This window comes from Biomphalaria glabrata, chromosome 3 (assembly GCF_947242115.1).
Source record: "Biomphalaria glabrata chromosome 3, xgBioGlab47.1, whole genome shotgun sequence".
Classification (NCBI taxonomy): domain Eukaryota; kingdom Metazoa; phylum Mollusca; class Gastropoda; family Planorbidae; genus Biomphalaria; species Biomphalaria glabrata.
In genome coordinates, this window is record NC_074713.1 from 3,530,117 (window position 1) to 3,543,361 (window position 13,245).

The window sequence follows — 13,245 nt, forward strand, 5'->3', positions numbered from 1 at the left end:
ATTGAGGATACCCCTTGTCAAGTGACATTTTGTTACACTTCCACCAGAGTTTCATTGCTACTACTGGGGGCTTTATAACAAATTACTTTTAAGAGAAGAACCAAAAAAAAATTAGATTAGCCACTTTGTGAATATTTACTGAAATATTGCTCGATCATGATAATTATTTTTAATTGAAATTGAAAGACTGATTGAGGATTTAACATTGCAGTTGCTTCACATTTTCAAACTAACTTTTTATTTTTAGCATTTGACTTCATGGATTTTTGTTTACATATTCTAAACATATCACATTGGGAAATTCTGAAACTGTAACTAATGAAATGGTGAGCCTCAATTTGATTGCCAAGATTAGCTCCCTCAGCTTGATGATTGGGGGATAAATCTAATTGGTCTTAACAGACAATCATGATGTAATTGTTGATAATCCTGTATATCTGAGAAAGGTTAATTGAAGCCATAGGAACCAATGTTTTCATACATACTTTTCAGCTTGTTATTCTGAAATGTTTAATAGTTGTTTTCTCTTTGGAAAATGTATCCTGAAATCTAGAGATTATGTTGGAATACTAGAGTAGTCTATCCTTTAATCTATTCACTTAATAATATCTCTTATTTAATTGTATTATTTGTGTGTTGAGATTTAAAATTGTCACAATAGTTTGGCAATTATTATTATTATTATTCATTATTCAAGCTTATTATCCTTGCAGTTTATTTTTACTTCTTATAGTTTACATTTTTGTTTAATTGAAAATAAAATACATTCTTTGTTTCCATTTCTTTCATGGGAATTAAAAAAAAAAAAATAATTTAATAATCAATTCTTAATATTACAATGTTTCACAAAATGAATGATTCTTGTTCATTGCTTTCCTATTCAAATTTAATTCCCTTTTAACATGGAAATAACAAAACTGGTTTAACTCTTACCTTAACTATTTAACTCCTAACTGACGATACCCGCGTTGATTCCACCAGAATGGGGTAAATAATTACAGAGAGAAAGAGTTAATACCAACAGACTTCACTTCAATATCTATAGGCGCAATCATTCCATTTTACTTTCAAGTTCAAATGCGGACATCTGCCCTAAACTCTACATCATTGCACATTATTCTCAATTAATCTACCATGAATTTTTCTAGTATGAAGATCTTTTCATTATTTTCAAATTAGTCCCTCTCCAGCTTGCCCATATGATTAGCATTTCTTTCAGCTCAAGATATCCAACATATTTCTTATATTTATTTTGTTTATTATTTTTCTCAAAGTATAGAGCCAGTTTAAATTCTATACTTTTTTTTTTCTCTTCTTTCCCCTGTATACACATTTTGATCAAAGATTTTGCACAAAATACATTTTTAAAAAATAAATATCCATTGTTGTGTGCATGCTACATAATAGTTTTGTTAAGTAGAATAGAACCTCAGAGTAATATATAGACCTACAGTGATTAAAACCTCAGAAAAATGTAGAAACACCATAATTACATCAAACATGCAGACAGAGTGTGATGTATCCATAATTTAAGGTGCATGATCCAAATTTTGTTTGTTTCCTTTTGTGTTAGCTGCATGTAGAATCATATCCATCGGATACAAATCTTTGCTCCCAGATTCTAGATAGTGATTAAAAATAGAGAAAAACAACATAGCTCTTATGATTTGAAAAATGATAAACTGATAAAACTATAGATCTTAGAATAAACTGATATAAAAATGTTTTGAAATGGATTAAAAGAGTGATTTATTATTTGATTAGTGAATCAGTGTAAGAACAAGAGCTATTTCCATGGCAAGTAATCTAGTGTTACATCTTAAGTTAGAGAACAATTAAATTGTATATTGGTCTGAATTACAGGGTTTTATATAACCTTGAAAAAAACATCCAAAACAAAAAAAACAACATTCGACTCAGATATTGAGCATGGCTTAATGGTCTGGTTTCTCTTTCAGGACATTTATCACAAGATGGATTTTTGAAATTTCTTATGAGCGAGGATAACAATCTGATTCCACCAGACAAGCTGGACATGAGTGAGGACATGGACCAGCCCCTGGCTCACTATTTTATCAATTCTTCCCACAATACATATTTAACAGGTTAGAGCAGGCCAGGGGGGATGTGTAATGTTAATGAGCCCTTAGCTCATATTTAGCAGGCTAGATGGGAATGTGTAATGTTGTTTGTTAACTGATATTTAACATGCATGAATCTCGTATCACATGTGCTGGAGCTAATGTTCAAGTCAGAATGTTCTAGTGTCCAATACTCAGGACTACAGTGCATCACCGCATCACCTTTTTCTGAACTCATAGGAATCATCTCAGTGAAAGTCTATGTCTATTGATTGTAGATCTGAATTTACAGTCTATATAGTAGTTCCCTGTTCATATTTATAAATCAAATGTTGAAAAATAGAGATGACCATGATATTATGGTAACAATGGTAACTGAAAATGTTATTGTGATAAAAAGATAACCATGTTCCTTATCTTTTAAAGATCAGTACAACTATAGACTTTAAATGCAATTGATGTTGTGTATAATCATGAATTCTAACATCTAGAACAACAGACATCAGTTCCTTGTATTAAATGCATTTATTTCCTTGGAACCTTTGGCACAAACTTGAATCAATTAGTTCAAATTAGTCACAAACTGCATCTTAGCTAGCAAGTAATAGTTCCTTATCTTTTTACCTTTACCTTTACCTATCCCTTAGTCTGTTGGACCGTTGGGGCACCAGGCAAGATTTGTCGACCGTCTTTCTCCATTCCTCCCTTTTTTTTGCCTAGTTCAGAACCTCTCTCAATGGCAGGCCTGTCTATTCTTTAATGTTATCTTTTTAAGATGGTTTTATTTTCCTTTTTTTTTTTAGTTATCAAAGTTTTAAATCTTGTCACTATTAGCTTGGTATTTGTATTTAAAAAAAAATTCTTTAAAAAAAATTCCTTGATGTAAATTCTGGTTCAAGAAAGTTCCTCATCGCAGGAACTAGTGAGTGGATGAATGGGAATATTAAATGGACACCTTGTCAACAGCGTAGGTTTTGTTTTCTACATCATGCTTTAACTTGGCGACAACTTTTCTGTTTGATATCTAGGTCATCAGTTCACTGGCAAGTCTGCGGTGGAAATGTACCATCAAGTCCTTTTGAGTGGCTGCCGATGTGTGGAGCTGGATTGCTGGGATGGCAAAGACTCGGACATGGAGCCAGTCATCACTCATGGATACACCATGTGCACTGAGATCCTGTTTAAGGTTGGGGCCTCTGATTTGATTCGTCTCAAACACTAAGGAATTCCCTTGATATACTTTTATATAATGTCATTGATCTTATTATATAATGTCATTGATCTTATTATATAATGTCATTGATCTTATTATATAATGTCATTGATCTTATTATATAATGTCATTGATCTTATTATATAATGTCATTGATCTTATTATATAATGTCATTGATCTTATTATATAATGTCATTGATCTTATTATATAATGTCATTGATCTTATTATATAATGTCATTGATCTTATTATATAAAATATTTTAGAGCCACTAATTTAAAAACACTATTTGATAATGTGGACCCTGGGAAGGTACTGGGCTTTATCCGGGAAGTGGGGCTATCTACGAAGATCTGATTTATGAATTTGTGAACATGCACTATTTACATTAGATTTTTACCAAATAATTAAATTTTTACTACCTTTACTATTTTAACTGTGAATAGACAATGATTTTAATGATATGACTGTATAGAATCTGGCCCTTGTTGTTTAGAGAGAGAGTAGTCCTTAAGGGACTGCAGGCACGACATGGCCTAAATTGTGCCGATGTGCCTCAAATAAAAAATCAACCAATCAATCATTGATCTTATTATATAATGTCATTGATCTGATATTAATATTACACATTCAATAGATGAACTAGGAACAATCAATAAGAGCATACAATAATTAGATTAATGTTAAGCTAATGAATGTGATTTAGGAAATAATTCTAATTATTCTCTGAATTTTAGAACTTGTTGAGTAAAATGCATTGTTTTTTGAAAAAAAAAAATTAACTTCTGCCTATTGTCTTTGAAGAGGAAAGACTTTTTTGTTTTGCAGATAGCACATTTATATAAAATCTTTTAATTATTTCTCATTTGTATCATATGTAGCAAAATGAATAAAAGTTTTTTTTATCATCAGGATGTGATTGAAGCGATTGCCCAGAGTGCATTTAAAACTTCAGAGTACCCTGTTATCCTATCGTTTGAGAACCACTGCAGGTAATTCAAATTTTATGTATTAATGCACTTAATTCCCCCCCCCTCCCCCCCCCCCCCCCCCCAAAAATAAAGATCTTTAATTTAAACATTTTTCTTAAAATGGCTCAACAGGCATTTTATTCCCAAACCTTTTTACTGGATATCGAAAAGACATGAATCGCCAAGTAAACCTAAATTCGTCCACCATCTGAAATTGTCGAGTAGAGTTGTGCGTCGCACTTGGAACCTTAAGGCCAGTAAAAGCAAACAAGTGCTCCCTTCCACTGGCCTGGAATGGGCGGCGAGTTCATCCTTCCTGCGTTAAACTTAGAATTTGATTTTGCATTCACTTTCGGTGGACACTTATAGGGTCCCATTAGATGTTTGGATACCATTTTTGCTATCTTGTAAGGATTAGGTGAACAATGATTTTGCTGATAAGCTGTCTTTTGGTTAGTGTTAAGGTCTTTTGGTTAGTGTTAAGGTCTTTTGGTTAGTGTTAAGGTCTTTTGGTTAGTGTTAAGGTCTTTTGGTTAGTGTTAAGGTCTTTTGTTGAGGCTTTTTTACATGAATTTTTTTTTTCAGCCCAAAACAACAAGCCAAAATGGCCAACTACTGTAGGACTATATTTGGAGACATGTTACTCATCAATCCCTTGGACACTCATCCAGTAAGTAGATTGGTTACAGATGATCTATGGTGCCTCTCACCAGACTTACTTTATTACTGTCATTATAAACTAGATCAGACATAAGACTGGCTTTATTGATCCTTATGGAAATTTGTTGCGATTACAAGGACTCTTTTTCTCATATAAAAACAACACAACAGAAACATTCACATAAATAGAACAGACACAACATAAAAGAGTTCATTTAGAGTCTACACACAGGCATCTTGAGCCTTTTCATATTTCTTGTTCAAAGGGTGGTGTTGATAAAGTCTGACAGAGTAAGGTACGAACGGGGTTTTGTACCGCTCTGTTCTTGTCTTGATTGACAGTAGTTGCCCTCTTCACGATGACTTGGCATAAAGTATTGCATTAAAAGATTTGCCACTAATTGCATCTTTATAGATTTTGCTTTTCTTCAAAGTTACCCGAAGTACTTACGTTTACAGTTGAAAATGAAATTAGATTTTGATTCTTAAGTTTTTTGATTCTTAAATTTTTCATTAAGAACTATTTTATTACTCTTGTTATATATACTGTATGGTAGAAATTCAAGATAGGATCATTGATAGACATCAGATTGGAGAATGAATTAAAGTGAGCAAGTCTCCTTCTAAAGCTGACATGTATTCTTCATTTTATCAAAATCACAGTCTAATCTTACAAATTACAGACATTTATTTAAGAGAGAAGATAATTTCACCCATGATTCATTCTGGGTGTGCATGTTAACTAGAGACTTCTACACTCGAACTCTTTGGTGTCAATGGCTTGATTCAGGCAGTTCCATGCTGTGATAGTACTAGGGACGAAGGAGCTTTTGTACTAGCATTTATTTCTTTTGTTTTTACTTGTACTAAACAATTTCTCTAAAGGGCTTCAGTTATTTTTTTATTTATATTTCCAATGTGTACACCAATTATTTACCTAAATATGTAAAGACATTATACATTTTTGGACTGGCTTTCTAATTTGTACTTGTTCTTGTGATGTAAAGTGTTACTGACAACACCAAATAAATGCTTTGTAGCATTCTATTGGGATAAATTGAGAGGACATTTTCTAGCAGTGTAAATTCATTTTTATTTTGTGACAGTTGAAGCCTGAAGATCCCTTATTTTTATTTTGTGACAGTTGAAGCCTGTATTTCCCTTATTTTAATTTTGTGACAGTTGAAGCCTGTATTTCCCTTATTTTTATTTTGTGACAGTTGAAGCCTGATGTTCCCTTATTTTCATTTTGTGACAGTTGAAGCCTGTATTTCCCTTATTTTCATTTTGTGACAGTTGAAGCCTGATGTTCCCTTATTTTCATTTTGTGACAGTTGAAGCCTGATGTTCCCTTATTTTCATTTTGTGACAGTTGAAGCCTGATATTCCCTTATTTTCATTTTGTGACAGTTGAAGCCTGATGTTCCCTTATTTTTAGTTTGTGACAGTGAAAACCTGATGTTCCCTTATTTTTATTTTGTGACAGTTGAAGCCTGATGTTCCCTTATTTTTAGTTTGTGACAGTGAAAACCTGATGTTCCCTTGTTATTTTGTGACAGTTGAAGCCTGATGCTCTCTTATTTTTTATTTTGTGACAGTTGAAGCCTGATGTTCCCTTACCTAGCCCAAACCAGCTCAAGCGTAAGATCATCATCAAGAATAAGAAAAAACATTTTCACCGTGGTAAGCTCTAGATTTACAAAACTGTAAAAAATACTGCATTGCTTGTTGTCTTGGCGTTGCCTCGTGTTGTATGTTCTGCTGAAACTGCTGTCTCTGGTTCAGTACTAAAGTTTGCCTTGAAAGCTTTCTAGTCACATCTGTAAAACATAGCACATCAACACAATAGTCAAATTCATTTAGTATTGCACAAATTGCAATATAATTATCTAAACGTCATTTTGTAGAAAAGCCCAAATACATGTTAGCCAAAATATATTTAGATTAGTTAGTGCAAGTACAACTCAAATGCCACATTCCAGTTGTAGTTTTTAAATTGGTAGTTGACAATATTACATTGAGCCTCAGAATTTTGTTTGTTGGTATTTTTTTTCCAAACATTATTACAGTATTAAAAATCTACTTTGGATTTAGTTATTCTCAAAATCTCCCCTTCCATTTTCTTGATTTAATAAAAAATAATTGTTTCAATAGCTTTGATTTAGGAGTCTGTCCTTCTTACTAAAACATTTGTAGAATTGTGTATGTTGGTATTTTTTTCCCCAAACATTATTACAGTATTAAAAATCTACTTTGGATTTAGTTATTCTCAAAATCTCCCCTTCCATTTTCTTGATTTAATAAAAAAAAATTGTTTCAATAGCTTTGATTTAAGAGTCTGGCCTTCTTGCTAAAACGTTTGTAGAATTCTGTATGTCTCGTAACAAAGACATATTTTTGTTTTTCCCCCTTTTAATGAGTTGGATTACAGTTTTTTTTCTACCAAGTCCTTAATTCAATAAACAATTTGTTTGAAGTCCATATTGAAATGAATTTTTAATTTTTTTTACACAAGAGTTGTAATTCAAATGACTAGAGCTGTTTCATTTTTTCTTTTTTTCAATTTAATCCATTATGACCTCTGACCCTTGTGGCAGCAGTAATGTGTTTAGCCCCCTTTCTGTGTTTGTAGTTTTGATTATCTGTGGTAATAGATTGCTCTACTCTATTGTCTGTTGCATTGCTTAGAAAGTAAATGGTCTGTATTTTTCCTCTTTCTTTTCTACAAATTATTTCCATTATTGATATGATTGTGTTTTGAAAACTGCCGTAGAACAATCCATTATTGATATGATTGTGTTTAGAAAACTGCCGTAGAACAATCCATTATTGATATGATTGTGTTTAGAAAACTGCCATAGAACAATCCATTATTGATATGATTGCGTTTAGAAAACTGCCATAGAACAATCCATTATTGATATGATTGCATTTAGAAAACTGCCATAGAACAATCCATTATTGATTTGATTGTGTTTAGAAAACTGCCATAGAACAATCCATTATTGATAAGATTGTGTTTGGCTAAAGTATTTTAATAACTAACTGTATTTTTTAAATAAAGCTTTAAAGTTTCATATGTTCTTCATTATATACAAAAACAAAAAACAACCTAAACAAATGTTTGTTTCTTTTCCCTTGCCCCATAATAAACAGACAGATGGTTTGTTCTATGTTTTGAAAGTGAGAGAATATCATATACTCTGTGTAAAGTATGTTCTGTGTAATGTGTGCCATTTATAATGATGTATGAGAACAAGGAATGCGCATCAATGAAATAGATCTGATTGCTTTAGCTTCTAGGTTTATGTTGTTCCCAGATACACAATAATCTTGTGCTTTTAGTTTCTCTGATTTGCTTGTTGGATTTTGTTTTGCTGTTTGATCAGTGTCACAGCCTGAAATGTTTTTAGTGATACTTCACACTGTGCATGCATTGTTTTCTGAGGAGCATAGCAGACATATGGCTGCAGTTTTCAACTACATTTTTCTTCTTTAAACAAGAACAAGCAAACTATCATTGACCTATGTAGACATAGGTAAGTGAGTACTAATAGGAGATCCAGTGATGCTGTGTGTAATCTTAAATTCTAATATTTGAAACAACTACAGAACTCAGCTCTGTATATTGAATGCAATCATTTCTTTTGGGACTTTGGAATTAGTTTAAAACCTTCAGCTTCAAAAAAAACAACAACAAAAAAGGTGCACCTCAGAAAACAAGTAAAAAGACATTTGTTGTATCTGGTGTCACCAAGGAAGTGTCCTGTAGACTTAGACTAGTCAAGGGGAGGTAAACAGGAACCCAACTTTCAACAGAATCAATTCCATTCATGCTAAAAGATATATAATTCTCGAGCTGGGTTCGGATTATGACTGGTAAAATTCTTTAAGTAACCAGTGGCTCTAGTATTTTATTAATAAAATGACTCTATTCAATGTTACATTAGAAAGGTTTATTCAGTGGACAAGTTTCTCCTTAGAAGAAGCTTGATGGTAGAATTATTATTTCCTAGTTTCTCTTGTTGGCCCATAGAGACATCTCTGTTAGATCCTTATCTCTCCCTTGAGGTCTGAGTCCAAGGTTGTTTCTCTGGTGACACAGTACATGTGAATGGTAAGAATGTATTTTGTCACTGCACACATTTGTCAAAGATGAACCTTTTTATAAACGTTTCTTAGAGAAGAACTCTCGCAAGAACAGAGGTAAGAATGCTTTATTTCCCTACTAATACGTTTTGTTAGAGGTATTATGGGTTTAAATCAGGCATGTCAAACTCAACATGAATATGGTTGACAGTATTTATTTCATGGCTGCCTCACTTGCATGTGGACACGGTTTGACAAGCTTGATTTAAATCTACATATATACATACAGCACATAGACTGCTAGAAAGTGCCTTTATGTTTATATACATTTTCACAACATATTTTTATTGGCTTTTTGGCTTTTTTGGTATTCTCATCAGTATCCCAGAACTAAATCTGTTTTAAGTTTGAACAGCCTTATACAAGATCATGAAATTATTCTTCTAGAAATTAATGGGCTTATTTAATTATCTACCTTGCATGTTGTAACAAAACATTTTCCTGACAGTTATGTGCCCTTTAACTTGTGGTCATGGTGGAGGATTCCATAGCTCTTTTTTTTTTTCTTCTTTTAATTGAAGGTCTGGTTGGTTATATCAATGATCTTTGTAAAGCATTCATACAAAAAGAAAATTTGTAGTAATAATTTAGCAGACTAATTTTGGATTAGAAAGGAGGTTAGCAAGAGTTTATAAATAATCTGCTAAAAGAGGGTTAATAATATTGATTTTTTTTTTTTCTACTTTTGATTGTTATAAAATAAAGTATTATGTTAAAATAGGGACATTTTTCCAGATTTCTTTGCTTTGAAAATATTTTTGAAATGTATGGATTTACACAAACAAAATAATTTTCTCAACAAGCTAATTGAAATGAAATCCAAGGAGAAAAAAAACAACAAATTGTTTCTATTGTTTGTTATATGTTCAAGTTATCTCAAAACAAATTGTTTCTGTTTGTTTTGTTTGTCCTAAGTCCAAGTTTGTAAACAGTCTCAAAACAAATTGTTTGTATTGTTTGTCCTTAGTCCAAGTTTGTAAACAGTCTCAAAACAAATTGTTTGTTTTGTTTGTCCTAAGTCCAAGTTTGTAAACAGCCCCAAAACAAATAGTTTGTATTCTTTGTCCTAAGTCCAAGTTTGTTAACAGTCTCAAAACAAATTGTTTGTCCTAAGTCCAAGTTTGTTAACAGTCTCAAAACAAATTGTTTGTATGTTTGTCCTATGCCCAAGTTTGTAAACAGTCTCTTTGATTTGCAGCTAAAAAGAAAGGTAACAATGTGAGTGTTTTGACTCCACAAATAGACATGACTTTTTTTTTTTCTTCCATATCATTGACCTAGTGTTTGTTTTTAACTCTTTCCATGCGCTCACCATTTTAAACTTGAAGCTTTAGGGGAGATATAAAGTGCACACACTATTTAACAGTTACAGTTTTTTTTATTTTCAATCTACATGTATTTCAATATAAACCTAAAGAGATTTTGTAGTTCCACAAAACGGAAGGTGTAACAGAAATGGAGACAAGTGTCCGCATTTCTCATCTGAACCAAAACCTGCTTTTGTTTGACCCAGGAACTAACAGTTTTACTTTCATTTTCTTTTGCAACTACAGTAGAACGTTGGTTATTCAGATTAATTGGGAAGGGGGTCAGTCCGGATAATCGATCATCTGTGTAATAGAATACCAAATATTATAAATGATCCTATTCACCAACAATGTAAAGAAAATTTATACGTGGGCATCACACCAAGGGTTAACTTAAAATTCAAGTAAAATATACAGGGAAAAAAGTGTAATATGCAGTAGTTTACCTTTATTGAGAGAAATAATTGCTGATTGTGAATCCTCATTTCGCTGTCAGGTCTTGAATGTTTTTAAGGGGAAGCATTCTGATTGTTGTTCATACAATAGCATCGCCGTTTCCAATGCTTCCCCATGTGTTGGACCCGTGCGCTGCTTTCACCCTTGTCTAAATCTTCCTCTATTTCTTTGTCAAGAGAATAGGATGTTTCTTGCATCTTTTAAGATTTGAAATCCAGTTCACTCTCTGTCACTCTCCGACAAAGCGCGTCTTCTTTGTCACAGATTTCAAATCCTGGGATTCGTAGGATTTTCTCAGAACATTCTTGCTCAATATCAGGTCACAGTTTTTTTCCATGTATTTTTTTAATTCTCTCTTGTGAAGCAATTCCATGCTTCCTGGTAACATGTAGCATTCATCCTTCACCTTTAAGTTTTGTAGAGAAGACTACAGCACGCTATCTTTATTATTTTTGTTTGAGAGTAATCACAGCAGAACTAGATTTCTTTAGATGCTCTTTAGCTGTCCAGCAGTCCAAATATAGGATATTCCAGTAGACAAATGTCTGGATAAACAATGTTCTACTGTATGCAGTCTTTAAGTCTTACCTATATTTTTTTTATTTTAGTACAATTTCATGAGTATAACATCATTTATAGCTATAAATTTCATACAATTATTTATTTTTTTTTGACTAGATATTTTTTAAATAAAACTTTTAAAATGAAACTTTTAATACTTTACTTTACTTTACTTTATTTTATTTTAAAAGAAGCCTTAAGGGTCGTGGTATATAAAAAAATGTTATCCTAAAGCCTGGTCTGATATCAATTGAACCCAACTGTTGCTTGATATGATCCACAACTTGTTCATTTTTTTTAAGGCTTTCAAAAGAAAAGTTTGAATAATTTTGCTATTGAATAATTTTTAATATGACTAGGCTCATCATCACACAAAAAAACTGTGATTCATAATAGTGATAATTGAGTTACTCTCAGCAGACGCAAACTTCTGGCTAGTATTTGTTTAGCCAGAAGTTGTCTCGTGGGCATAACTAGTTCAAATTGAAAGTTAAACTGAAAAGTTGAGAATAAAAGAATAATTTCAAATCTATAGTTGTCTTAACTAGTAAACTTATAATAAGTTATTGTAATAAGTTGTTTCTATAACCTGTCTACATTTTAAAACAAATTTAACAGAATGTTTTTATCTTTATGTTCCCCCACTTCTTATTTATGAAATTTTTAAAATTTATATTTTTGTATTAGATGTAAAAATATATATATGGAGTTGTTTCTCATTGTCAATTGACTTCTCCAGCTCAGAACATGTCCAAGAGAGTCAGAACAAAGCAAACCAATTCAATGGCTGGTGGGGAGGGACTGGCCAAAGTCAGGCTGAGTGAAGTGGAGGAGGACGTGGAGCTCAGCACCCCAGTGCCAGAGCCCTCAGAGCCCCACTCAGAAGAGAGTGTACTTGATCCATCCGTCAGTCTACCAGTTCCTGAGCCCAAATCTCCCAGCAGGATAGCCCTGGAGAAAAACTTGTCCATTTCTAGGTAAAAAAATTTACTTTGAATCAGTTTCCAAGCTGCTTTAGAACAAAAAAAATCTGTTTAGTATTTCAGTTTATGTCTTTCACATTAAATTATTTGCAGAATGTCTCCAAATGGTTATTTAAAGTGCTCATATTTCATTGGACATGACTTCTTTAAAAAATATTGAAGAACCAAACAAAGTACTGTAATAGCACAATGTAAAGTCAAACTTTATATGTGTTCCTTTCATCACATTGCCATTGGGCTACATTCATGTATATGTAAATTTATCTTACAAATCAATGACCTATTCTGAAACAATATCTGATTAGTGAAGGTACAACTGAAACAACAGAGCTTCCAAAAGAAGCAGACGATGCATTTGACAGTGAGTCAGAATCCAGTGACAGCGATGACGATGATGAAACTGTTCCAGATGTTGAAAAGGAGAGCAATAAAAAGAAACAGAAGAAAATTTTAACAGAAGAAGAAAAGAAGAGGCGGCAGAGGATGAAGAAAGAAAAGGTATAGTGTAGATCTGTGTTGTTTTTTTTTTGTAGTGTAGATCTGTGGGTTATTTTTTTTGTTACATTTTTCTTTTTTGAGAAAATGTGCACCATTAGTATTATAAGGAGTAGCAAAACAGAATGAAAATAACTTTTAAGAAGAATGACCAGTTGAACATACTAGCTGCCTCTTACTCTGATTTGAATTTTAACATAAAATACTTGAATGTCTTTGCTTGCTTTTAAACCATTGAATTGGACATGGAAAGTTTTAAAACTCTTTCTTGTATATTCATTTTAATTTTGATTGTGTCTTGTGAGTACTGCGATAGTGTGCAGAGTCTGTTTTATTGACTTTATGTCTTATGTGCAGAGTCATAATTG

At 32.4% G+C, this 13,245-nt stretch overlaps 1 protein-coding gene across 10 annotated transcripts in view; it reads left to right on the forward strand.

Moving 5' to 3' along the window:
• The window catches only part of LOC106069940 (1-phosphatidylinositol 4,5-bisphosphate phosphodiesterase beta-1-like), a 130,249-nt gene that overhangs the window by 99,833 nt on the left and 17,171 nt on the right, over window positions 1-13,245 (forward strand). For 8 of the 10 annotated variants that reach the window (XM_056022941.1, XM_056022938.1, XM_056022940.1 and 5 more), the window contains exons 10-17: window positions 1,959-2,105; window positions 3,110-3,267; window positions 4,208-4,287; window positions 4,852-4,936; window positions 6,525-6,609; window positions 9,082-9,132; window positions 12,139-12,376; window positions 12,688-12,880. In XM_056022941.1, coding sequence (XP_055878916.1) covers window positions 1,959-2,105; window positions 3,110-3,267; window positions 4,208-4,287; window positions 4,852-4,936; window positions 6,525-6,609; window positions 9,082-9,132; window positions 12,139-12,376; window positions 12,688-12,880 — 1,037 coding nt within the window. The remainder of the gene's footprint in view (window positions 1-1,958; window positions 2,106-3,109; window positions 3,268-4,207; window positions 4,288-4,851; window positions 4,937-6,524; window positions 6,610-9,081; window positions 9,133-12,138; window positions 12,377-12,687; window positions 12,881-13,245) is intronic. The other 2 variants (XM_056022943.1, XM_056022947.1) reach the window with 2 other exon arrangements.